The sequence below is a fragment of the Mytilus galloprovincialis genome, chromosome 3 (genome assembly GCF_965363235.1).
Source record: "Mytilus galloprovincialis chromosome 3, xbMytGall1.hap1.1, whole genome shotgun sequence".
In the NCBI taxonomy this organism is placed as follows: Eukaryota; Metazoa; Mollusca; class Bivalvia; order Mytilida; family Mytilidae; genus Mytilus; species Mytilus galloprovincialis.
The window spans coordinates 82,420,103-82,445,897 of NC_134840.1; the positions used below are offsets into that span (position 1 = coordinate 82,420,103).

At 31.5% G+C, this 25,795-nt stretch overlaps 1 protein-coding gene across 5 annotated transcripts in view; it reads right to left on the bottom strand.

Annotated features, from left to right (window-relative positions):
• Nucleotides 1-25,795, bottom strand: part of LOC143069133 (Golgi resident protein GCP60-like) — a 47,664-nt gene that overhangs the window by 12,676 nt on the left and 9,193 nt on the right. For all 5 annotated transcript variants that reach the window (XM_076243610.1, XM_076243612.1, XM_076243614.1 and 2 more), the window contains 3 exons: nucleotides 25,014-25,127; nucleotides 24,200-24,287; nucleotides 2,185-2,500 (listed from right to left, as the gene is read on the bottom strand). In XM_076243610.1, coding sequence (XP_076099725.1) covers nucleotides 2,185-2,500; nucleotides 24,200-24,287; nucleotides 25,014-25,127 — 518 coding nt within the window. The remainder of the gene's footprint in view (nucleotides 1-2,184; nucleotides 2,501-24,199; nucleotides 24,288-25,013; nucleotides 25,128-25,795) is intronic.

Genomic DNA, 25,795 nt, shown 5'->3' on the forward strand with positions numbered 1-25,795 from the left:
TAATCCACAACTAATCCCATACTTCTATAAAATAAGAGTCGGAGACTATTGTTATTTTGACCTTAAAACAAAGAACATCAGACTAACATGACAACCATAAAACGTATCTACTAGTCTACTAATATAATGTAAAATCTTCATTATAAAGCCTCTGACAGATGCTATAACATCTATATAGATATTTAATTGCAGCGTTGCACCATTAAACAGTTACAAAATGTTACGAAAAAAAATAAATACAACTTTGCAATGAATAGGTCGGTAGGTACAGCTTAGAAAATTGGATCTTGAAATGTTTTTAAGTGGATGTACTTCTATCCAAACTTTAGAATAGTGTTTCCAATATTGCAGGATCAAAAGCCATATCTGTTTTTAGTTCAGAACCTGTTTTCCATTTTAGTCAATAAAGTTCTTGCTTGAATATCATATAATAAACCTTAGTCTTGTATTATTTTTAATTTTAGTTTCTTGTGTACAATTTGGAGTTTAGTATGGCGTTCATTATCACTAAACTAGTATATATATTTGTTTAAGGGCCAGCTGAAGGACACCTCCGGGTGCGGGAGTTTCTTGCTGCATTGAAGACCTGTTGGTGACCTTCTGCTGTTTTCTGTTCCATGCATGGTCGGGTTGTTGTCTCTTTGACACAATCCCCATTTCCATGCTCAATTTTATTTTACTTATCACCTCTGTCATGTCTGTAGAGGATTAAAATTTACAGCAGAAATTATGTAAATTACAGTTAAAACCGTTTGTTCCTGCACACACTCATTTACGTTTTGATTTTAGAAAGAGATTTAAACAATCAGTCCTGAAACCAAAACTGTTTATATCAGGAAGTAGAATTGATCTTAGATCAAATTACCTGAAGGTATCAGTCACGCTTAAGCAATATCAATCTCAATATCTAAAATAGGCTTTAACTGCTCTAGGTTAAATTCAAAATAGATCAATGGTAACAAGTTCAGAAGTTCACGACTGTATTGTTTTTGTTGTTACCAGCTTAAGCAACCACACCTGCCAACTTTTCAAAATGCCAATGGGAGTTTTACATGCAAGATTGCTCATATAATCCTACAAAACCTCCAAGCAGGCCTTCAAATATATTTTAATGTTGTTTTTTATGCTTCTTCATACTTCTACAAGCCTGTATCCCTTGTAAAATTAATTATTTTTGTTTGTTTAAAATTGTGCACAAAACTGCTCTTTTAAAATTTCCAATTGGGAGCCTCCATGGGGGAAATCTCCGCCAAATAGTGACAGTTGGCAGGTATGAGCAATTTTTTTTTTTTTACTGTAAATTTTACTTAGCTATATTATTAGCTAAATGAAGTTTCTAACGACTGATTTCATAAATTGATTTATTTACATAAAAAAGATTCTGACACATCAACAAAACTTATTTTTTGCTTAAGCTCATGTTATATGAACGGAAATACCTGATTATGAACAGGAAACATAATATTGCATTGAAACAGTTGCTTTGATTCTAGATGTAAACTAGAGATGGATTCATTCAACAATTTGTATTAATATATATTAATATAAGAATAAGGTATGAGAAGACTTCAAGAGTCAAAATAAAATTGCAAAAATAGTTATTTCATTTAAACCTTTCAAAGATAAGTTAATTTTCTCGATAAATGAATATGTGGAAAATTTAAGAATTTCTCCTACCTAGAATAGCCATTTCAAGCATAGCTTTTGGTCAACAGCTTTTATATCCAAATAGATATCTGTGCAATGTTGGGATTCAACATGGTTTTGCAGTATTTCAGAAACACAAAACTGTTATACCAGATGTAAAATTAATCAATTTTCACAAATGAATGGTCTTCAAAGCAAAAATATGGTAAAATCCCTAATTTGGCATATTATTTGAAAGATCCAGTACAAAATGAACATATGACAAAAAATTATACGAAAATATTATTGTGATGTTTGAAGTATGAGGGAAAATACCAGATTAAGTATTGTGGTTTTAGCAAAATCTGTATACAGATGTGCAATTATCAGAATAGGCATGCCAGTTATTCACATTAATAAAAACCGCAATAACTTCTGAATTAACAGTTTCAGACACTAAATTTGGCATAATAGTCGATAGGTGTCAGAGAGATGGACAGACTTGTAATTATAATTCCCCTTGAATTGAAGGGGCGCATAAACATTTTGAAATAGTACCTTCTTTGTTGCCATTTGTGTCTGGTTGTTCTGTTGGGACTGATGTCGGACCATTAGGTTGTAGTTGTTGCTGTTGTGCCTGTGTGAGTTCTTTTGTTTCTGTTTTTGTAATAACTGTTGTAACATTAGGATTGTTGTTTGTTGTTGTTGTATTGGGCGCAGCAGACGACATGTTCTGTTGTAACTGTTGAGCAGACGACGTGTTTTGCTGTAACTGTTGATACTGCTGTTGTTGATGGAGTAACTGCTGTTGATAAACTTGTTGCATGTATTGTTGGAAATGCTGTTCTTGTAACTGTCGTATCAATTCTTCTTGCTAGAAATAAAAAAATAAATTAAGTTATTCTTCGATAATTATAAAAAGATGTGGGGATCACATCAGCAAGGTAGCAATTCACCAACACAACAAATCCAGCTTTATAAAAGAAAATATTGTATGTGAAATTTCAGTGTTAATATCTCTAAAAACAATTTGTTTTCCTTAGTAGAATACTGAATATCTGTATGTCTTTATGTACATTATATATGCTAGTTTAGATGATAACTTTAGCTTTCCATTACATTTACGCTTTATGTACGTTATGTAATAAGATTTAGTTTTTCATTAATTTACTTTTATGCTTTATTTGTGCCAGTTTAGATTGTAACTTTACGTCTTATATCAAATTTATATAATATTAGCTAATTTTTTGTATCTTTTTATATTCATATATCCTGAAATTTCCAGCCAATTAGTGAATTTGAAACTAAATTGATTAAATTTGGCTACAAATCAAATTTCATGTTTGTCAATTATGCCCCTTGACAATTATAGATATGTAATGTGATCTAGTAGGCTCTCAGCTACTATTATTTCATTTTAGTTCATGTGTCAAATTAATGTCTAATTTTGAAGAAAAAAAACAAGAAAAAAATAAACTCAATTTGCAGGGGAAAAAAATCAAAATAAATTTTCTACTTGTGACAATGATGGAATATTTCAAATCTTCTAAGGACATTTGAAATCTGTTCGTAAGAATGTGAAAAAAAAGCAATTAGAAAAAGCCTTTTACAGTTTAATTATGAAGCAGCCTTGGTTTAATGACATCTATTAATCCTTTTGTCAAAGAATGCCACTGCAATTAAAAGAATCAAGACTTTTAAGAACTGAACTAAAGAATGGAAGTAAGAATACTAAATGTATTAAATAGCTTTTAGTAACCCAATCTATCATGGTCAAGACTTAATTAATATGAAAGAAGTCATATTGTCTTCCGTATATTTTCATTTTCTGATTGCATGCTGCCTTCCCAGTCAGATCTTGACCTGACGTGATCTTTCAATATCGTCAGGATAGTGGAACCTATTCTATCATGTTCAAGATTTATTAATATGAAAGAAGTTGCAATGTCTTCTGTATTTTTTATTAGCTGATTGCATGCTGCCTTCCGGGTGAGTCTTTACCTGATGCTATCTTTCAATATAATCAGTCCAGTGGAACCCTTTCTTTCATGGTCAAGACTTTATTAATAGGAAGGAAGTCATAATGTCTTCTGTATTTTTTATTAGCTGATTGCATGCTGCCTTCCGGGTGAGTCTTTACCTGATGCTATCTTTCAATATAATCAGTCCAGTGGAACCCTTTCTTTCATGGTCAAGACTTTATTAATAGGAAGGAAGTCATATTGTCTTCTGTATTTTTTATTAGCTGATTGTATGCTGCCTTCCGAGTGAGATCTTGACCTGATGCTATCTTTCAATATAATCAGTCTAGTGGAACCCTTTCTTTCATGGTCAAGACTTTATTAATAGGAAGGAAGTCATATTGTCTTCTGTATTTTTTATTAGCTGATTGCATGCTGTCTTCCGGGTGAGATCTTGACCTGACGCTATCTTTCGATACCATCAGTACAGTGGAAAATTAAACCTTTTTTTCATGGTCAAGACTTTATTAATACGAAAGAAGTCATAATGTCTTCTGTATTTTTTATTAGCTGATTGCATGCTGCCTTCCGAGTGAGATCTTGACCTAACGCTATCTTTCGATATCATCAGTACAGTAGAAATTAAACCTTTTTTTCATGGTCAAGACTTTATTAATTCGAAAGAAGTCATAATGTCTTCTGTATTTTTTTATTGCTAATTGCATGCTGTCTTCCGGGTGAGATCTTGACCTGACGCTATCTTTCGATACCATCAGTACAGTAGAAATTAAACCTTTTTTTCATGGTCAAGACTTTATTAATATGAAGGAAGTCGCAATGTCTTCTGTATTTTTTATTAGCTGATTGCATGCTGCCTTCCGGGTGAGATCTTGACCTAACGCTATCTTTCGATATCATCAGTACAGTAGAAATTAAACCTTTTTTTCATGGTCAAGACTTTATTAATATGAAGGAAGTCGCAATGTCTTCTGTATTTTTTATTAGCTGATTGCATGCTGCCTTCCGAGTGAGATCTTGACCTAACGCTATCTTTCGATATCATCAGTACAGTGGAAATTAAACCTTTTTTTTCATGGTCAAGACTTTATTAATAGGAAGGAAGTCATATTGTCTTCTGTATTTTTTATTAGCTGATTGCATGCTGTCTTCCGGGTGAGATCTTGACCTGACGCTATCTTTCGATATCATCAGTACAGTGGAAATTAAACCTTTTTTTCATGGTCAAGACTTTATTAATATGAAAGAAGTCGCAATGTCTTCTGTATTTTTTATTAGCTGATTGCATGCTGCCTTCCGGGTGAGATCTTGACCTAACGCTATCTTTCGATATCATCAGTACAGTAGAAATTAAACCTTTTTTTCATGGTCAAGACTTTATTAATAAGAAAGAAGTCATATTGTCTTCTGTATTTTTTTATTTGCTGATTTCATGCTACTTTCCCATTGAGATCTGAACCCGACTTTATCTTTCCGTGTTTCTCCGTCACAAAACAGATGATCAATCTTTATAACAAAATTGTGTATTAACAGCATGACTTTTTCATTATAGGAAGGAAGTGCTATCTTTGCCTGCACTATGCTATTTAAAACCGAAGTTGACAATGATAAATGATACTTGAGAAATTGACCTGACGCTATCTTTCGTTATCATCAGTACAGTGGAAGCTGTTCTTTCCTGGTCAATACTTTATTAATAAGAAAGAAGTCATATTGTCTTCTGTATTTTTTTATTTGCTGATTTCATGCTACTTTACCATTGAGATCTGAACCCGACTTTATCTTTCCGTGTTTCTCCGTCACAAAACAGATGATCAATCTTTATAACAAAATTGTGTATTAACAGCATGACTTTTTCATTATAGGAAGGAAGTGCTATCTTTGCCTGCACTATGCTATTTAAAACCAAAGTTGACAATGATAAATGATACTTGAGAAATTGACCTGACGCTATCTTTCATTATCATCAGTACAGTGGAAGCTGTTCTTTCCTGGTCAATACTTTATTAATAAGAAAGAAGTCATATTGTCTTCTGTATTTTTTTATTTGCTGATTACATGCTACCTTCCCGGTGAGATCTAGACCCAACTTTATCTTTCAGTGTTTCTCCGTCACAAAACAGACGATCAATCTTTATAACGAAATTGTGTATTAACAGCAGGACTTTTCATTATGGGAAGGAAATGCTATCTTCATATCTTTGCCTGCATTACTGTTATTTCAGACCAAAGTTGACAATGATAAATGTTACGACTTTCCGAATAATAGCGTGGACTACAAATTATGTACTTTTTCCCTGAAGTATAATCAACTAAAACCTAGTAGTCAATATTGTATGAGACAATCCATTGATTAACAAACATAAGTTTTTGTACAGAATAGTTATTTTACTGTCTTTCTACATTATATAATGCATCAATAAAAACGTTCCATAATTATCATATATGCAGTGTTAAGTTTCCGGTGATAAAAGCTTGCCGGAATACAAATTACTTCAACCATAAGGGCTGTCAAGTTATTCTTCATTTTAGCCATCATCAGTGCTAAATTTCATGCGATTATATAGGATTTTTACAATCCGCCTGCACGGAAAAAAATAGCATGACTTCTTGTAATTGCTGTAAAAATAATAAAATAATAAAGAAGACATGGCATACACGAAATACTTCTTGGATTTTATTTTTAATTTGACACTATATATGGTTTATAAATTGTTGTCTTGTATAAGTCTTATAAAACAAGACTATTTATGTAACCCTCAATAAGGGTCTTTCTCGTACTGCAGGATGAAAGAAGTCCTCGTGGTAAAATTTCTAAACTCTAGCCACAGCCACTTTTGGGGTTAATTAGAAAGCATAACCCAAATACTTCAATAATTTTCAAATTTTTCAAAATGAATGAAATTTAATAGAGTTTTCTCATCTTTCTTCAACAGTGTGTGTTCTGTTAAGAAAATTCACTAATACTCCTCTAATTAATATAATGTCATGCTTTTCAGTCCAAAAAACATAACAGTGATATTTTTGTTTTTTTTTCAAAACTACCTGTACCCTTTTTAATTGGGTAAATATGCATCATTTTTATCAAATTGAAAAATTTATAATTAACCATTAATTTGACTGGAACTTCAATTTACAGGCCCCATTTCAAGAGGTAAACCCTCATTTGAAATAAGACCCCTCATTGTCAGTGATGATACATACATGTAAATAGACCCTCATATCTGCACACATAGTCATTTTAGGCTTGAACAAGAATCTGTCCAAAGTATATGAATGCCCCACTCGTAAAATCATTTTCCATGTTTAATGGACCATAAAAATGGGTAAAAAATCTTATTTGGCTTTAAAATTAGAAAGATCATAACATAAGGAACATATGTACTAAGTTCCAAGCTTCATCAAAAACTACCTTGACCAAAAACTTAAACCTGAAACTCGCACTTTCATTTTCTATGTTCAGTGGACCGTGAAATTGGGGTCATAAGTCTAGCTTGGTTTTAAAATTAGAAAGATCATATCATAAGGAACATGTGTACAAAGTTTAAAGTTGATTCAACTTCAGCTTCATTAAAAACTACCTTGACCAAAAACTTAAACCTGAAACTCGCACTTTCATTTTCTATGTTCAGTGGACCGTGAAATTTGGGCCAAATTTCTGGCTTTAAAATTAGAAAGATTATATCATTAGGAACATGTGTACAAAGTTTCAAGTTGATTGGACTTCAGCTTCATTAAAAACTACCTCGAAACTTTAACCTGAAACTCGCACTTTCATTTTCTATGTTCAGTGGACCGTGAAATTGGGGTCAAAAGTCTAACTTGGCTTTAAAATTAGAAATTTTTTATCATAAAGAACATGTGTACTAAGTTTCAAGTTGATTAGACTTCAACTTCATTAAAAACTACCTTGACCAAAAACTTTAACCTGAAACTCTCACTTTCATTTTCTACATTCAGTTGACCGTGAAATTGGGGTCAAAAGTCTAATTTGGCTTTAAAATTAGAAAGATTATATCATAAGGAACATGTGTACTAAGTTCCAAGTTGATTGGACTTCAGCTTCCTCAAAAACTACCTTGACCAAAAACTTTAACCTGAAGCTGGACGAATGGAAGGACGAACGGACGAATGAACAGATGGACGGACACACAGACCAGAAAACATAATGCCCCTCTACTAGCGTAGGTGGGGCATATCGTAAGTGGGGCATATCGTAAGTGGGGCATAAAAATTGTTTAAATGAGTTTTTTTTTCAGCTTGTATTCATGCACAATTACTACTGACACTGCACCATTGGGGAAAAAGTTGTCCTTTTAGGAATAATTTTCAGCCATTTTTTTTTTCAAATTGGGATTCTTCTCCAGGGGAAAAAGCCTTTATTCTCCGGTAATTTAAGGCAAAAAATATCACTGCATAAAAACATCTCTAATTTGAATTATTATTTCTTATTCTGGAGAATTTTCATAAAATTTCAATCAAACTTAATGATTTACCATAAAACTTGTCTAATACATGATCTCTAATAATTTAATCTATTTTCCAATTGCTTTATGTATATGTGTACCATTACTGAAAAAATGCTTTTAATCTTAGTCCCATCCTCGGCAATCAATAAATAAGTCTATCAAGGAAGGGTTTATTAAAATTTAATCACTTTTATTGACCTAAAGTTCAAGAAATATGGGTCTTCATATATATAAGAAATATTTTAATATTTAATGAAATCTATTGATTATTTCAGTTGGAGGCTTGTTAGTGTTTATTGAATATCTTAACCTCATAATTATCTTTTCTTTCATTTTTGTATCAGAAACTTGCATTTCAGTACTAAAATTGCAAGACTGCATTCTTATCCAAACCTGTCCCAGATTTTCTCATTGCCCACTTCGGTAATGTTTTTCTTGATTATCAGCTACCCCTAAAGGTGATTTATTTATAATTTTACAGAAATATTTGTTCTATATTTTCATCTTCCAACTGATAATGGAGTAAGGAAATATTCTGATTTCTTCATAGATCCATAAAGCAAAAAAATGTCTAGACAATAAGACATAAGTATGTCAAGATAGTTGTTGAAAATATACCTTTACAAACCAGACATTCCTTCAAAGCTTGATGTTCGGTGTGAGCAAAGGCTCCGTGTTGAAGACTGTACTTTGACCTATCATGGTTTACATTTATAATCGTGACTTGGATGGAGAGATGCCTCATTGGCACTCAAACCACATATATTCCTATATCTATTTATTACTGCTTAAACAAATCCTTTTTGCATTATTTAAATCACAGACCCTTTGTTCCAGGTGAGCTAAAAAGCGTCATTCAGTAATGTTTTGTTATTTCAATGAGAAAATCTTGTGTGAAATACAATAAAATCCAAACTTTGCAATGTTTTTATTATTGCAGAGGGATCTGATAAAAAAATATATACTTGAACAAAAAAGTTTATGGCTATATTTTTTTTGTGCATATGTTCCAGACCGTATGAGTATTTGGACCGTACGCGTACGGTCTGACTAATATTAAGAAGTTGGTCACGTTTATCAGATACAAATGTATATAACAGATCAACATAACTTATATCTCAAATTAATGTAGAAAGTTCAATAGTAATTGAAATAAAACATCATAATGTTATAACTATTTAAAAAAAATCACGTTTATTTAATCTGTTAATCTCCTGTATTTAGCATGTCAGTAATTCATAAATTGAAGCCAAGTATGCTAATTGAAATTGAAGTTATCGGAAGTAAACATAGAGTGGGAGGACAATCGTTTTAGAATATTAAGGAACTTTACAAAAAAAATAAATGCAAAGCAACATGCATAAAAAAATCATGTTACTGTAAAAAACATATGACATTCTTTGTGGAAGTCAGTGTCACCTTGAGTACCAAAATAGGATTCACGGATATAAAAATAAACACATATTTAATTCTAATTGTTCGCTTAATCATTTTATCCATATACATGTAATAAAAACAATTTTTATAACTACAAATAATGATTTTGATGAATATTTGTTTAAATTTAACCCATATGATCCTAAAAAACATCAGCTGGACCGTACGCGTATACTCATACGGTCCGACCGTACGCGTATGGTCGGACTGTACGAGTATATGTATACGGTCCGGACCGTACGCGAACGGTCCAAATACTCATATGGTCTGGAACACATATAAGCATGACATGAAAGACCCATGTGATATATAAAAGCAAAATCGAGGACTACAATAGGTTTTTACATAATGGAGGGAATGATAAATTAATCCTTCTCATAGAAAAAAAGGGTATGCTATATACATATTGGTCTTACCAAATTTAATAAAAAGTTTTGAGGCCGTGTGAAGTGACACTTTTTGAGAAATTATATTGTCATTTCTGGTGAAATTCTTTTGCGTGCCCATTACGTGTTCGTTATACATCTGTTGGAGGTCTGGCAGATAAATTCTTATTATTCATAATTGATCTTAGAGTAAGGGCACGTCTTCACAATCAAGAAGCTCTTATTCAGGCCAGACACTGCCCTTTTGCAGCATTTTATTCATACACAAATTTGATAGTGTGTCAAAATATCCATATCAAAGATACTAGGTTTATAGGTTGCATTTCTGTATATATATATATAGACAATGCAATTTCCCATCGGAACTTCCTTTGCAGCTAAAAAAAAGCTGTGTCTCTTTTACTATGAAGTTTCATGAAAAATTATATCCTAGAATGAAAAGTTGACATTCACCAGCATATTTTCAACCACATGTTTATGCCCTGAACTTGTTAGAGTTTAAACTTATGCTAAAATTATGTACTACCCCTACCTTTACTTTTCGCCTATTTAAAAATTCATTTTTCAATTTTTCACCGTAATAGTATGTTTTTATACTGAAAACAGGTCCAAGTTATGCCTCTATGAGATGAAACATAAAGATCATTTCTTGGAACCAGTATGTCAACGAATCAAATTATCTATGAATATAAAATATCTTCCCATAAGAGGCGTGTTTTGAGAAACAGCTGTATTTACAAAGTGCAACCCTTATATTTAATTGTCTGATACTTTTGTATTAAAAAAACTCATCAGTGACTTGCAAATAAAACAGTGCACAGGCAAAATATTGTACAAAGTTCGAATAGCAAAGAGAGCCAAATTTCCTAAAAAGTTTTGCAAAAAAACAGCTAAAGTAATCTATTTCTGGAACAGAAAATCCTATTTATTTCAAGACATTTGAAAAACTGCATATATTTTAAAGAGATTTAATTAGCACATCTCTGGGGAGTCAAAAATGAATTCACCAAATTGCATACAGACCTTAGTTTCGATATTTAAGTAAAGATTGAAGGGAATCGATAAAGACATACTTGAGTTATAATGTAGTGTGTGACATACTAGATGGGAGAGACAATATGTCCATCATTGTATCATCAACATGTCAACAAATATTTGTTCCTCCTTACAGAAATTCCCCTGTAAACTTTTTTTAAAATCTATGCAGTAAAATCGGCTCTTGTTGGAACAGATAATCTATAACCTTTATTACGTCAGGAAAAATTTGTTCCAGTGGAAAATAATATTACAGATTACAGAATATTGTTTTCCACTTGGAACTTCTATTTTGTGACAATCAATAGATCCAATATTCTTTTGTAAAATGATAAATGTACAAACAAAATAAGGCAATCTTGAATCAATTTGATAAGGTCACAAATATTTTTGAATAGTTATCAAAGGTACCAGGATATGCCAGACGCATGGCATGTTTCGTCTACATTAGACTCATCAGTGACGCTCAGATCAAAATAGTTATAAAGCCAAACAAGTACAAAGTTGAAGAGCATTGAGGACCAAAATTCCCAAAAGTTGTGCCAAATACAGCTATGGTAATCTATTCTTGGGATAAGAAAATCCTTCGTTTTTCAAAAAAGTCAAAGTTTTGTAACAGAAAATTTATAAAAATTACCATATAGTTGATATTCATGTCAACACCAAAGTGCTGAATTTAGGGCATGTGGTAAAATCTGGCTTTAGAACTTTTCCAATAGATTTCCACTTCTCCAGAGCAAATTTTGTGATGTATTATACCGCATTCAAATTTTGTTTAATGATTTTGAAGTTTTGTAAAATACATGTATACTGAAGATTCATTCATTTTCAGGGATACCTATATTTGTAAACAGAGTAAAATAAAATTTTCGCAGACATTTTTTGTAGTATTGCCATAGTCTGACTGCATACAAGCCTATAGAAATTTGAAATTCGTTAAAACTTTAATTAGGTGATATACTTATACCCATGAAAATTGATAATTCAAGAATACTCTTGAATCCACACTATTTGACATCATTTTTAATCATTCCTACATGTATTACAATAACCAATAGGTGATAATTGTTGGTAATCAGAATATTGATTTAATCTTTTGTATTTATTCATGTATAAAACTGTTTGAATAAATTACATAACTTATACATGTAATTGATTTTATTTTTCCATTATTTTCAAACTTTCAATAAAAAAATAATTCTTGTATCTTTAGATATAGGAAGATGTGGTGTGAGTGCCAATGAGACAACTCTCCATCCAAATAACAATTTAAAAAAAGTAAACCATTATAGGTCAATGTACGGCCTTCAACACGAACCTTGGCTCACACTGAACAACAAGCTATAAAGGGCCCCAAAATTACTAGTGTAAAACCATTCAAACAGGAAAACCAACGGTCTAATCTATATAAAATAAAAAAACACCTAAATAACCTTCAATACTTCATGAACCAATGTAAGGCTTTTTGACATTGCCATGTTGACCTTTAGTGCTTACATACACATATATATTTAGAACATTTGAACAATTACCTTTCTCTAAATAACCTTCAAAACAATTCTCTATACATAATCTACATATCAAAACAGAAAATAATTTCCTGCACTATATAGAAATTGATGGACAAAATACAATAAAGCAACTAAATACTTCTATTATACAGAAATAGGGGTACCAAGAGGATATATTGATCTAAATATCTGACAATAATTGATTAATTCTAAAACACTTAAATCATAAATATAACACACTAAAAATTCCCCCATGGTACTGAGAGCTTCATGATTTGTACTTTTATTTTTAAACATTTCTACTTTCAAATCATTGTTAGCTAATCACAACACATGTTACCCATTACCTGAAACATTAACTAAGAAACTGTTAATTATTGTTTCATTCTTTGTGAACATTACAAATATCAACAATCAATTGTTCAATAAAAATATGATAAAATAAAAATAAAATATGAACTTTACCTTACTGTAGAAGATAACAGCAAGTTTACACCATGGACATTCTGCTTAATGACCTATTTCCTCCTCAGATTCATCAACATAATCAATAACCATATATGGGGGAAATTTCAAAATGTACAAATACATCTCTCATAAGACTAACAGTTATAAAACTTTTCCATTAAAATTTACTTTTGTGAGAAAATAACTTGTTAAATCCTGTTATATTTTTTTTTTAAATAAACAAAAGTATCTGATTAGTAGTAAATTCAGAACACTGTGACCATGGTGACTGGGTGAGTATCTCAATAATAATTTAATTTTGGATGTAACTGGTCTTCTGATTGGCTGACGTTATTTTGTTATGAGCCCATAGACATAATTTAGTCATGTTGACCGTGACGTCATCAACGTTTTCTACATGTTTAAAATGGAATATAGAATTAAATTATTAAGGAATGACTGTAATATTTTTTCTGTCTATGAAGAAATAACATAAAAAATGTGGTGCACACTGAATAACGCGCGTAGCGGGTTATTTAACAGTGTGCACCACATTTTTTATGTTATTTCAAATAGACAGAAAAAATATTACAGTCATTTCTTATAATTTAATTCTAAATTCCATTTTAAACCGTAGAAAACCATGAAAAAACGTTGATGACATCACGGTCACATGACTAAATTATGTCTATGGGCTCATAACAAAATAACGTCAGCCAATCAGAAGACGCGTTACATCCAAAATTAAATTATTAAGAAATGACTGTAATATTTGTTCTGTCTATTCGAAATAACATAAAAAATGTGGTGCACACTGTTAAATAACCTGCTACGAGCGTTGTTCGGTGTGCACCAAATTTTTTATGTTATTTCTTCATAGACAGAAAAAATATTACAGTCATTCCTTAAATAGAAAATTGTATCCTGATATCTGATACATATATCTGTATGCAGATTTTCCTGAAAATGCGATAAATAATCACACTTATTTGATAATTCTTAAAAGTCACATTTACAATATTTACATTTTTTCTTCTGAAAAACAGATTTGATTTAATTATTGATTATTAGATCTATCAGCAACTTTAAGGTTTTGCTAAATTTCTGAAACCATAAATTCAGGGTATCATCAGTTCATTTATGAAGCCAATGTAACAAAATTCAAGGACTGCAGACAGGAACTGATTATGATAAATTTAGCTGATCACAATGTTGATAGTAAGGCTAAATACCACAAATACTCTGACAAATAAACTGAGTTGTCTGTACTTGACCTTCTTTCAAATAGCAATTTCACCCGAAGGAATATTTCATGATTTTATCTTAAATGGAAATTTAGTGATTTCAAAATAAATAATTTGTTTCAGTCAGTTCCATACAGGATTGTTTGTTTACTAAATCATACTTTTGGCCCAAAAATTCAGAAATTTGATGAAAAGATATGCTAAAATGTCCAATAGTTTTGTAGCTAAAAAGATTTTCACCAATTATGTCATTAGTGACAGATTTAGGGGGGGGGCATCTTTATGGAGCTACAGATACAGTAAATGCATAGCCTTTTTTCACAAGCCTTGATCTGCATTTGTTATATCTGTTTGACACTCTAATATTTTTATCTATAAAATTGAGAATGGAAATGGGGAATATGTCAAAGAGACAACAACCACCTACCAAAGAGCAGACAAAAGCCAAAGGCCACCAACGGGCCTTCAACTTAGGGAGAAAATCCCACAACAGGGGTGGTCCTCAGCTGGTCCCTAAATAAAATTGTTTACTAGTTCAGTGAAAATGGACGTCATACTAAACTCCAAAACATATAAAGGAAATAAAATGAACAAGAATGTGTCCAAAGTACACGGATGCCCCACTCGCATTTCCATTTTCAATGGACCGTGAAATTGGGTAAAAAATCTAATTTGGCCTTAAAAGTAAAAAGATCAACTAATAAGGAACATGTGTACTAAGTTTCAAGTTGATTGGACTTTAACTTCATCAAAAACTACCTTGACCTAAAACTTTACCCTGAAACTCACACTTTTAATTTCTATGTTCAGTGGACCATGAAAATGGGGTCAAAAGTCTAATTTAGTTTAAAAATATGAAATATCATATCATAAGAAACATGTGTACTAAGTTTCAAGTTGATTGGACTTCAGCTTCATCAAAAACTACCTTGACCAAAAACTTTAACCTGAAACTCATACTTTTAATTTCTATGTCCAGTGGACCATGAAAATGGTGTCAAAGTCAAATTTTGTTTTAAAATAAGAAAGATCATATCATAAGGAACATGTGTACTAAGTTTCAAGTTGATTGGACTTCAGCTTCATCAAAAACTACCTTGACCAAAAACTTTAACCTGAAACTCACACTTTTAATTTCTATGTTCAGTGGACCATGAAAATGGTGTCAAAAGTCTAATTTTGTTTTAAAATAAGAAAGATCATATCATAAGGAACATGTGTACTGAGTTTCAAGTTGATTGGACTTCAGCTTCATCAAAAACTACCTTGACCAAAAACTTTAACCTGAAGTGGGACGAACGGACGGACGCACAGACGGATGCACAGACGAACGGAGGCACAGACCAGAAAACATAATGCCCCTCTACTATCGTAGGTGGGGCATAAAAATCATACAAGGCTAACAAAGGCCAGAGGCTCCTGACTTGGGGGAAGCACAAAAATGTGGCAGGGTTAAACATATTTGTGAGATCTCAACCCTTCCCCTTTACCTCTAGCAAAAATAGAATAAAGAAAACATAGCAATACACACAGTAAAACTAAGTTTAAAAGAAGTCTGAGTCCCAAGTTCGAATTAAGGTAACAAAAAAAAAACCTAACTGAATATTCTTCACAATTAAAGTAGATTATTGGCAAGACATTTCAACCAAAATCCTTCCTCCTAATTCAAATTTTGTAAAAGAACAAAGATTAACAATTTTGTTAAAAAACGAGTTGACAGATTCCATTATTAAAATGAAAAATAGATGACACCAAGATATTAAAGATTGATTATTATATGGATATTAAAATAAATTTTGTAGTATACCACGAATCAATGTTTAATATTACCATATAGCATATTGATCGCTCCTTGTAGGGATATAACTCATTTATATCAAATTATGTACTTCATAAGTCTTTTAATGTTAGAATCAATACGTATAACTGTACTTCGAGGAAGTTGACTAATGAAATTTTAGCAGCTCATCACGTATCTTTGATGGATTATTTGTTATATAATTATTAGATTCTAAAGCTTAAATTTGTGTAGAATTTTAAAAATTGGTTTCTCCCTTTTAATAATCTTACCTTTTTGAACTGAATATCTTAATCTGCAGGAAATTATGGCATTGGCCATTGACAAAGAGATATAATAGAATACATTTTTTTTTTAAATCTTGAGAATCTAAGATGGAATATCTGTTATATAATTATTAAATTCTAGAGTCTAAATTTCCTTAGAATTTTAGAAATTGGTTTCTATCCTTTAATAATCTTGCCTTTTTAACAGAATATTAAAATCTGCACGAAATAATAGCATTGTCCTTCAACAAAGAGATGTGGCTGAATACAATTTTTTTTTTAAATCTGAGAAAATTACAATGTTGATGAATTCATTAAACTTTAATATTTAATCGTTAGAAATGTTCTATGGAAATAAGAATGTCGATGGATTTAGTACACTAAATATTTAATCATCTGCAATGTTCCATGGCAATTACAATGATGATGAATTTATCAAACTAAAAAATTTAATCACCTAAAATATTCTCTGGAAATTTAAAATAGTGATCGATAAATTTAGTAAACTCAGAAAGTTAATCATCTAAAATGTGTAGCTGTCTTATTTCTAATACAAAATACTTTTTATCTTCAGGTTATCATGTACTGATTTTTTCAGCTTTTCTACATCATATCATAAAATATTGACTGCAATTCATAAAATTATTCTGTCATCATAAGAGGTATATTTGATAACATAATGATACAAGCTAACCACCTTTTATCCTATTAAATAAAAAAGAAGATGTGGTATGATTGCCAATGAGACAACTATCCACAAAAGACCAAAATGACACAGGCATTAACAACTATAAGTCACCGTACGGTCTTCAACAATAAGCAAAGCCCATACCGCATAGTCAGCTATAATAGGCCCCGATAAGACCATGTAAAACAATTTAAACGAGAAAACTAACGGCCTTATTTATGTAATAAATGAAAGAAAAACAAATATGTAGCACATTAACAAACGACAACCACTGAATTACAGGCTCCTGACTTGGGACAGGCACATACATAAATAATGTGGCGGGGTTAAACATGTTAGCAGGATCCCAACCCTCCCCCTAACCTGGGACAGTGGTATAACAGTACAACATGCTATCATACATACAGTTGGTGAAGAGAAGGCAGTACATTATCAAAATTATACTAGCAAAGATAAAAGATTAATAAATCCTATCATCCTGTTTTGCAGTTGGTGAAGGGGAAGTCTGTCAGATCATATTGGTAAAAAAAATCATCAAAGCTTAGTCAGATGATTTCCTTGCCTACATATAACATTATAAAGGGAGATAACTCAATAACAGTAAAATTGTCTTAACCAAAATTGTAATTGATCTGGGATCATAATAACTTTTGTGTATAAGTTTCATAACATTTGTTCGAGGCAAACTTATGTTAGTAACTTAGAGAACAAAAACTAAAAACTTGTTTTTTTTCCCCCATTTGTAAGGGGGCACAACTCTAGAAAAGTGATGCCACTTAATATGTGTTTTGTGGAAATATCCATGGTGTATAATTTTCACAACATTTGGTTAAGACAAACTAAATGAAGGATGGAAACCAATTTTGGGACGAACAGGCTTACAAGGATAATTTAACGTAAAACTTAATGGTGATTGGCATCAAAACAAACAAGACTAACAAATGAAAGATTCTTATAAATTTACTACAAGCTTCACCCCAAGTGTAAAGAAGGTCATGTTTTCATACTTCATTTTTCATTCAATGAGGAGCATAATCCTTAAACTAACTTTATATAGGGTGTCTCATATTTGACAAAAATATTAAACCAAGATAGGTTTTGACATCTTCAATGCAAATCAAAAGCAGCAATTTGATTGATTATCATATTACAAACTATATCAATTACATGATTAGAAGAATGAATCTGCACTCTCCATCCTCTTGAAAATGCAATATAGATATGCTTAAACAATGTCCTTGTCATTCAAAATATCAAAAGTCTCCCATAAATCTTTCAATCAGAAAACAATTTAATACATTTTTAAAATTAAGCAGTCACTGAACCATGACAGAAGAGAGAATCCATGTAAACTGGTTGTAACTATTGTCATTTGGGATTTTAGGGTCATTCATAGTTTGGTTTATATGGCATGAAAAGTACAAAATAAAAAAACAACAAAACTGAAACACCAAACAAATAGATTAGGGTAATCAGCTGGTGATACATTATTTTTAATGTATAGACTTTTAAATATTTCATTTTTATGAGAAAATTTTCTAATTGATTCTAAACCATTGTAGGGTTATAAAATATCTAACATCATAACATCCTAATGAGATATTCTTAAATCAATAACTTCTGCTGTAAACATCAACTTCAGTTCATCAGCTCTGATGTAAAAATATTACAAATATCTTACCTGTAAATTTAATTGGCTAACACATTAAAAATATGTTTTCTGCTTGTTATAATTTTATTGAGGAGTCTATTTCAGAAAAAGTTAAGTGTGGGGAGTTTGACAACACTTTTCTTACACCTAATGGCTATGACCATGCTTTTTTATTATTTCAATATGTTGCATATTTTTGATATATGAGTAGTAACTTTCTTGCTTTTCTTACAAGGCATTGACAAATACACTCTATATAGCTAGGTAAACAATAGAAATTTGGTAAAAGTTGGCAATGAATATGATTTCCATTAGACACTAACAATCTCATTTTACATGTATTCATCCTGCCTCTAGATTTTTTTTTATAAATGCATGTACTAGTCATTAATTCATTATTGAACATTGCAACATTCATACCAATGTAATTTTATTGGGGCCATTAAACTATTATTCCTGTGACACTGTTTTCAAATATTTACTGTGGTCCTGGCATAATTCAAGTCAACAAAACTTACAATGCAATCAGTAAAATTTTATGTAATTAATTGGTGTAGGCATATATCACAGAAAATGCAAACCAGATGCTCCGCAGGGCGCAGCTATATACGACTGCAGAGGTTGAACCCTGAACAGTTGGGGCAAGTATGGACACAACATTTAAGCTGGATTCAGCTCTAAATTTGGATTGTGATTAAATAGTTGACACAGCATAGGTTTCTGACACAGAATGAATGTGGTCTAATGAACTTAAAATATTTTTTTTGCCTTTGAGCAATTCACTATGCTGTTGAATATTAATCCTCTCAAAAAAATGTTTGAAGAAATTTTCTTTTTATTTATGAAATCTGAAATGAGAAAAAATTAACACCCCCCCCCCCCCCCATTTTTTTTTCACATCCCCCTTTCCCTTTTTCCAAAACTGATCTCAATTCAAATTCCTAATGGAGTTTGCAACAATAACTACTCATTTAAATACATCATAAAATATTAAAATGTAAAATAAAGTGCTTGTTATCACTGAATGGTAAAGATTGTTTTAATTTATCAGTTGGTAGTAAAAGTGAATATACATTGTATATTGTATAAAACAATGATTTAAGTTGATTCAACTACTATTCTGGACAAAGAAAGATAACTCCAATTGAAAATTTCTTGCTATTGCACAATATTGTGCAATTAGATATTTCTTGCTATTGCGCAATACTGTGCAACTGAAAATATTTGCTATTGCACAATATTGTGCAATTGAAGATTTCTTGCTATTGCCAAGGCCGTAGCTACCCTTGAGGCAAGTGAGGCAATTGCCTCACTAAACTTTCGACACTGATTATTTTTTTTATACATATATATATACAGTCCGCCAAAAGTTAAGCACCACCGAAATATAACTGGCAATATTTTTTTAACTATTGCAAAAAAAATATTAATGTCTGGTGTTATGAATTACCTTTAACATACACTAAAAAAAATTCATTACGACCAAAAAGATTGCACTCCGATAAAGCAGTCAACCAACCTTTTATCAAAGGTCATATGTGCGTTTATAAATACACTGTTTCTCCAGGTGGTCGTGTAAGTGTTCGTACATTGGTCTGTCGACTTTATAGAGGCAAACGAAGAGCACGTCGTGGTGTATAGAGACCTGTACCTTCAAGCAGGCACTCTACCGTCAGGTTTAAATGGGATAATGAACATCTATGCTTGAACATAAGAACCTGACAAAACACTCATTGGTCAGATGGGAGTCAGTTTCCTTTACTGCCAGAAGACGCCATAATACGAATTTCGCAGGGGGAAAAAACGGCCTATGACCAAAAACAATATTTGCACAAGGACTGCATGCATTGCTGGTTGTGTTCCAGTACGGGGTTGCTTCTTATACCGTTATAAGCTGGGTATGCATATTCTGCAGGGTAACATAAACGGACAGACATACAGAGATTTGGTGCCTTAACATATTGTAGTCCGTCATTTTAGTAATCCCCCACTTGCGTCAACATTGTCAAGACACTTGTACCTGAATGACAACGCTATACCACGCAGGGCAAGAATTTTAACCGAGTCCAAAGAGCAACCAGCCATTTACACTAATTTTTGGCCTTCCTTGACTCCATGCATGAACCCTATCAAACATGTCTGAGATGCCATTGTCGGAAATCTCAATCGCAGAGATTCACCTTTACAAAAGTTTGTCGATTTAAAAGTGGCATTTGTTGTTTAATGCAACAGATTTCCTCAACTAAAGTTTTGAAGGCTTGTACCGAGAAAGATAGGTCGTGTTATGAAACTGTACCGGAAATGAGGTTGTTACACATGCTATTGACTCAAATATTGACATTAAATTTGCCAAACATACCAAAGATTATGTGTAGAAAATTTTAATGGTATTGGGTGATTAATTGTTGTAAAAAAATAAAATCACAGTGAAACTTAAATTCCATTTCTTAATTGTGTAATTTACACTATTTCTATATGAACGAAAAACCTATATGCATAGAACCTTCATAAGTGACCAAAATTATCTTTGTGGTTTGTTTATGGTATACATTAGCAAAATTGCTATATGATTGTTTTATATATTTTTCGAGGAACAATTGATTTTTTAAATTTGAAAAAAAATCGATGCAATAAAAGTAGGTGGTGCTTAACTTTTGGCGGACTGTATATATCAATATAATAGTCATTTGTTGTTCTGTCTCAACCTTAATTTCTATCTAAGACTACTATAACACATGTGTTATAGTAGTCTTAGTTTCTATATAACTTGTCTGATCATTCCTTTTCAACTATTCTTCCTGGATATAACCGAGGATATAACTCAGCATCTCAACGGGTGATGTTTCTCGATAACATTAACCTAATAATGATAATCATCATGGATCTCTAGTTAAAAACAGGCTCTTGCAGGAAGGAAAAAGCGACACTGAAGGTAAAGAAGGAATAATTCTAGTAAACTAGTTTTTTTTTGTGAACAGAGTCTGAGTATATATAACTTCATTAGAACAATCCAAAAACGATAAGTAGACTGACAAATCAAGTACTGGTATTCGGAAGGGGGCAGTTCTGTCTGCGTATTCATTTCTCCGTTTAACCAACTTTTGACAAATCAAGTCATCGCAAGGGGGCAGTCCTGTCTGCGTATTCATTTCACGAACTTTAATCTTTCTCTTTACAGATAAATAAAATATAAATAATATGAAACATGCGTGGATTAGTTTCTATCCATGTTTCTTTAACCTTAAAAATTGAAAGAATATCCCATATTCCAATTTGATATTATTGAGGAATGGTAGAACCTTTAACACAGGATTTTGTCTTTACTTATTCGGGACTACAGAATTTCGTTTCTTTATATTCGGGGTTTCGGAATCGGACACCCCATACCCCTAAACCCTAATTTTATAGATTCTGGAACTAAAATACCACCAACTATTTCCAGAAATAATTTGAAATTATGGACCTACATGTAAACGTCAAAAACTCCATTCCAATTCCCCTGTACCCATATCATATATACTCTATAGATAGAATTATATACATTTATCTTATCTCATTCTATCCCTAGTTTGTCTACTCTTTGTCAGCAAAAAAGCGAGTTTAATATTTTGTAACTGCAACTGTATGATGGTGCTTACAGGAAAGCTTAATTCCCTTTTGCAAACAAAACTGTTACTACCGATGCTGCTACCAAATTGCTGATGGAGAAGGAATTGGAAGAAGACCTTGATCATTGTGTTGATGATAATGTGCATCCTTTAGAAACACAGACTGCCCTGAAACGACTGAAAACTTGGAAAAGGAGCATGCATGAGTGGCGAGAGTATGTGCGGGCTTGCCATGTTCATCGCGATAAGGATATCAGCAGACCAAATTATGATTCTGAAACGAGTTGACTGAACCGGCCATAGAAAAATTTGGCAAACTCTACTGAATCGATGTTTGTTCTATGTTCTGGCAGCAGACTCAAATCAGTGATATTTGGATGATTATCTTACATATAAATTTAAATAAAGTTGTTAAAAATTTGGTGTTAGTAAAAGTCTTAAAATATAAAAAAAAATATATGAAAAGTGTCCAAATTCAAAACATTATCAAACTCTCTAAAAATGCATAGAATGCAGGATTTTGCACCATTCATTTCATATCCTCCAAAAAAATTCTCGCCTCGCTTCGCTTGGCTCAATTGTTTTGCCTCACTAAAATAAGATGCCTAGCTACGGCCTTGATTGCACAATACTGTGCAATTGAAAATTGCTTGCTATTGCACTTGAAGATTTCTTGCTATTGCTGAATACTTAATATAATAATTTTGGATCCTGATTTGAACCAACTTGAAAACTGGGCCCATAATCAAAAATCTAAGTATATGTTTAGATTCAGCATATCAAAAAAGCCCAACAATTCAATTTTTGTTTAAATCAAACTTAGTTTAATTTTGGACCCTTTGGACTTTAATGTAGACCAATTTGAAAACAGGACCAAAAATTAAGAATCTACATACACAGTTAGATTTGGCATATCAAAGAACCCCAATTATTCAATTTTTGATGAAATCAAACAAAAAAAAGTTTAATTTTGGACCCGATTTGGACCAACTTGAAAACTGGGCCAATAATAAAAAATCTAAGTACATTTTTAGATTCAGCATATCAAAGAACCCCAAGGATTCAATTTTTGTTAAAATCAAACTAAGTTTAATTTTGGACCCTTTGGACCTTAATGTAGACCAATTTGAAAACAGGACCAAAAATTAAGAATCTACATACACAGTTAGATTCGGCATATCAAAGAACCCCAATTATTCAATTTTTGATGAAATCAAACAAAGTTCAATTTTGGACCCTTTGGGCCCTTTATTCCTAAACTGTTGGGACCAAACCTCCCAAAATCAAACCCAACCTTCCTTTTATGGTCATTAACCTTGTGTTTAAATTTCATAGATTTCTATTTACTTATACTAAAGTTATGGTGCGAAAACCAAGAATAATGCTTATTTGGGCCCCTTTTTGGCCCCTAATTCCTAAACTGTTGGGACCAAAACTCCCAAAATCAATCCCAACCTTCCTTTTGTGTTCATAAACCTTGTGTTTAAATTTCATTGATTTCTATTGACTTATACTAAAGTTATTGTACGAAAACCAAGAATAATGCTTATTTGGGCCCTTTTTTGGCCCCTAACTCCTAAACTGTTGGGACAAAAACTCCCAAAATCAATCCCAACCTTCCTTTTGTGGTCATAAACCTTGTGATAAAATTTCATAGATTTCTATTCACTTTTACTAAAGTTAGAGTGCGAAAACTAAAAGTATTCGGACAACGACGGTCGTATAAAAAAAATGTTATCCAAGGGCCACAACTTCCATAAAATAAGCTTGACAATGATGAAACTTAACTAAATCTGAAAGTTCTTATGATATAACTATCTACCAGATATTCAATAGATTGAAGCAATGCAGAAAAAAAGCATTGAAAACTTAACAATTGTACAGACTGAGGGAATTACAAACTTTTAGTTTGCTTAGACTTTGACAAAATTTTTGTCAATTTTGAAAACTTGACCTATCCAGAAAAAAAGGGGGGGGATCCTTTTCAAGCACATAGAACATCAGTCATTGGTTTTACTGTCACTAACTGATTTTACCTAAGGAATTTTATTTACCTGTTGTTTATTTCCTGGACATTGTTGAGTAGCATATTGACTAAACTGCACCGCTGTCTGTTGATTTAAAGCTGTTCTTATCTGCATTCTGCAACAATATAACAATAAAATAAGTGAAGCTCAGGAAATTGATTCATAATTTCTAATATCTATTGGAAATTGATTCATAATTTCTAATATCTATTGGAAATTGATTCATAATTTCTAATATCTATTTATAATTATAAAGCAAACATGCATTCATTCATTTTCATAGGTATCAATTTTCATGGATTGAGGAAAACTTACATTTACGTGGATATTTGATTTAGTGGTATTGTAAATCTCTGCATATAGACTATAGAAAATTTATAGTTTGTTGAACATTTAAATTTGTGGTTCACCAGTACCCACGAAAATTAGTGTAAAACGATTAATAATGAATCCACAGTAACAAATTATTTTTTTTATAAATGAACTATCAACAAAAAATTGTGAAATAGAACTGTGGCTAGTATTTCAAGGTTTACAATTTTATGTTTTTTAAAACCATAATTTATTCTATTTCTAAATATTTTATTTATTTACCTTTAAGCTGATGAGATAGATTTATTAGAACAAAATTGCAGTATGTGAATAAAGTTAAATGCACATCAACTACTCAAATAATAATTGTTGAAACAAAGACTTATAATAAATACCAAGCTTATTATTTTTTAAAACCTTCATGAGACTAACAAATAGGCATTTCTTGAAATCAACAAAAATCACAGTCAAAGAAAAACAACTCTTGTTCTTGTTAAGTAATTATATATATAATGAATAATGATCTTACTCTTGTTCCAATTGTCTTTTTCTTTCCATTTCTAACTGCCTCTGAGCTTCTTCCTCCAACCTTTTTCTTTCCTTTTCTTCTTCCTCCCTTCTTCTTTGTTCTTCTGCTTCTCTTCTATAAAAGGTACAATATCGATTCAAAATATTTCAAATCTACAATTCCATTTTTTATATCGTTTTCAGTATGACTACAGAGCAGTTATATAATCATACAGTGCCTTTTTTTAATTACCTGTTGTTACTGAGAGAGGAAGGTGTTAATTTGAAGAAAAAAATCCAAATAATAAAGTGTAAAAAAAATAATTATGAAACATGTACATGTAATTACATTGATTAAGAATTGAAATTGTGATCTGTGAAACACCTGTCAGATATATGAAGTAGGAGGTGTCTAATTAAGCTAATTATGCATAATTATAAGCAAACTTTGGTGATACTGTTGAATCTTAGGCCAACAATTGTATATTATGGATTGTTATGGATTCATTATCATTTATTATTAATTTCAAAGATTTCTTGGGTTTACCTGTACAATGAAATACAAAATTCTTTCAAAACACAAGAAATGACGAAAATTCTATTGCAGATAACAAAAATATCATTGAATTAATTTTATTTAATATTAAATTTTTCTTTTTTTCTATTTACCTTCATTTATAAATAATTAATAAAAATGTATTTTTTGCAAAGCGATTATTATAAACTATAAAATAAGTTAAATAAAATATGAATCAAAATCATTTTTTCTTTCCACTATATGACACCAGTCAATAAAATTTGACT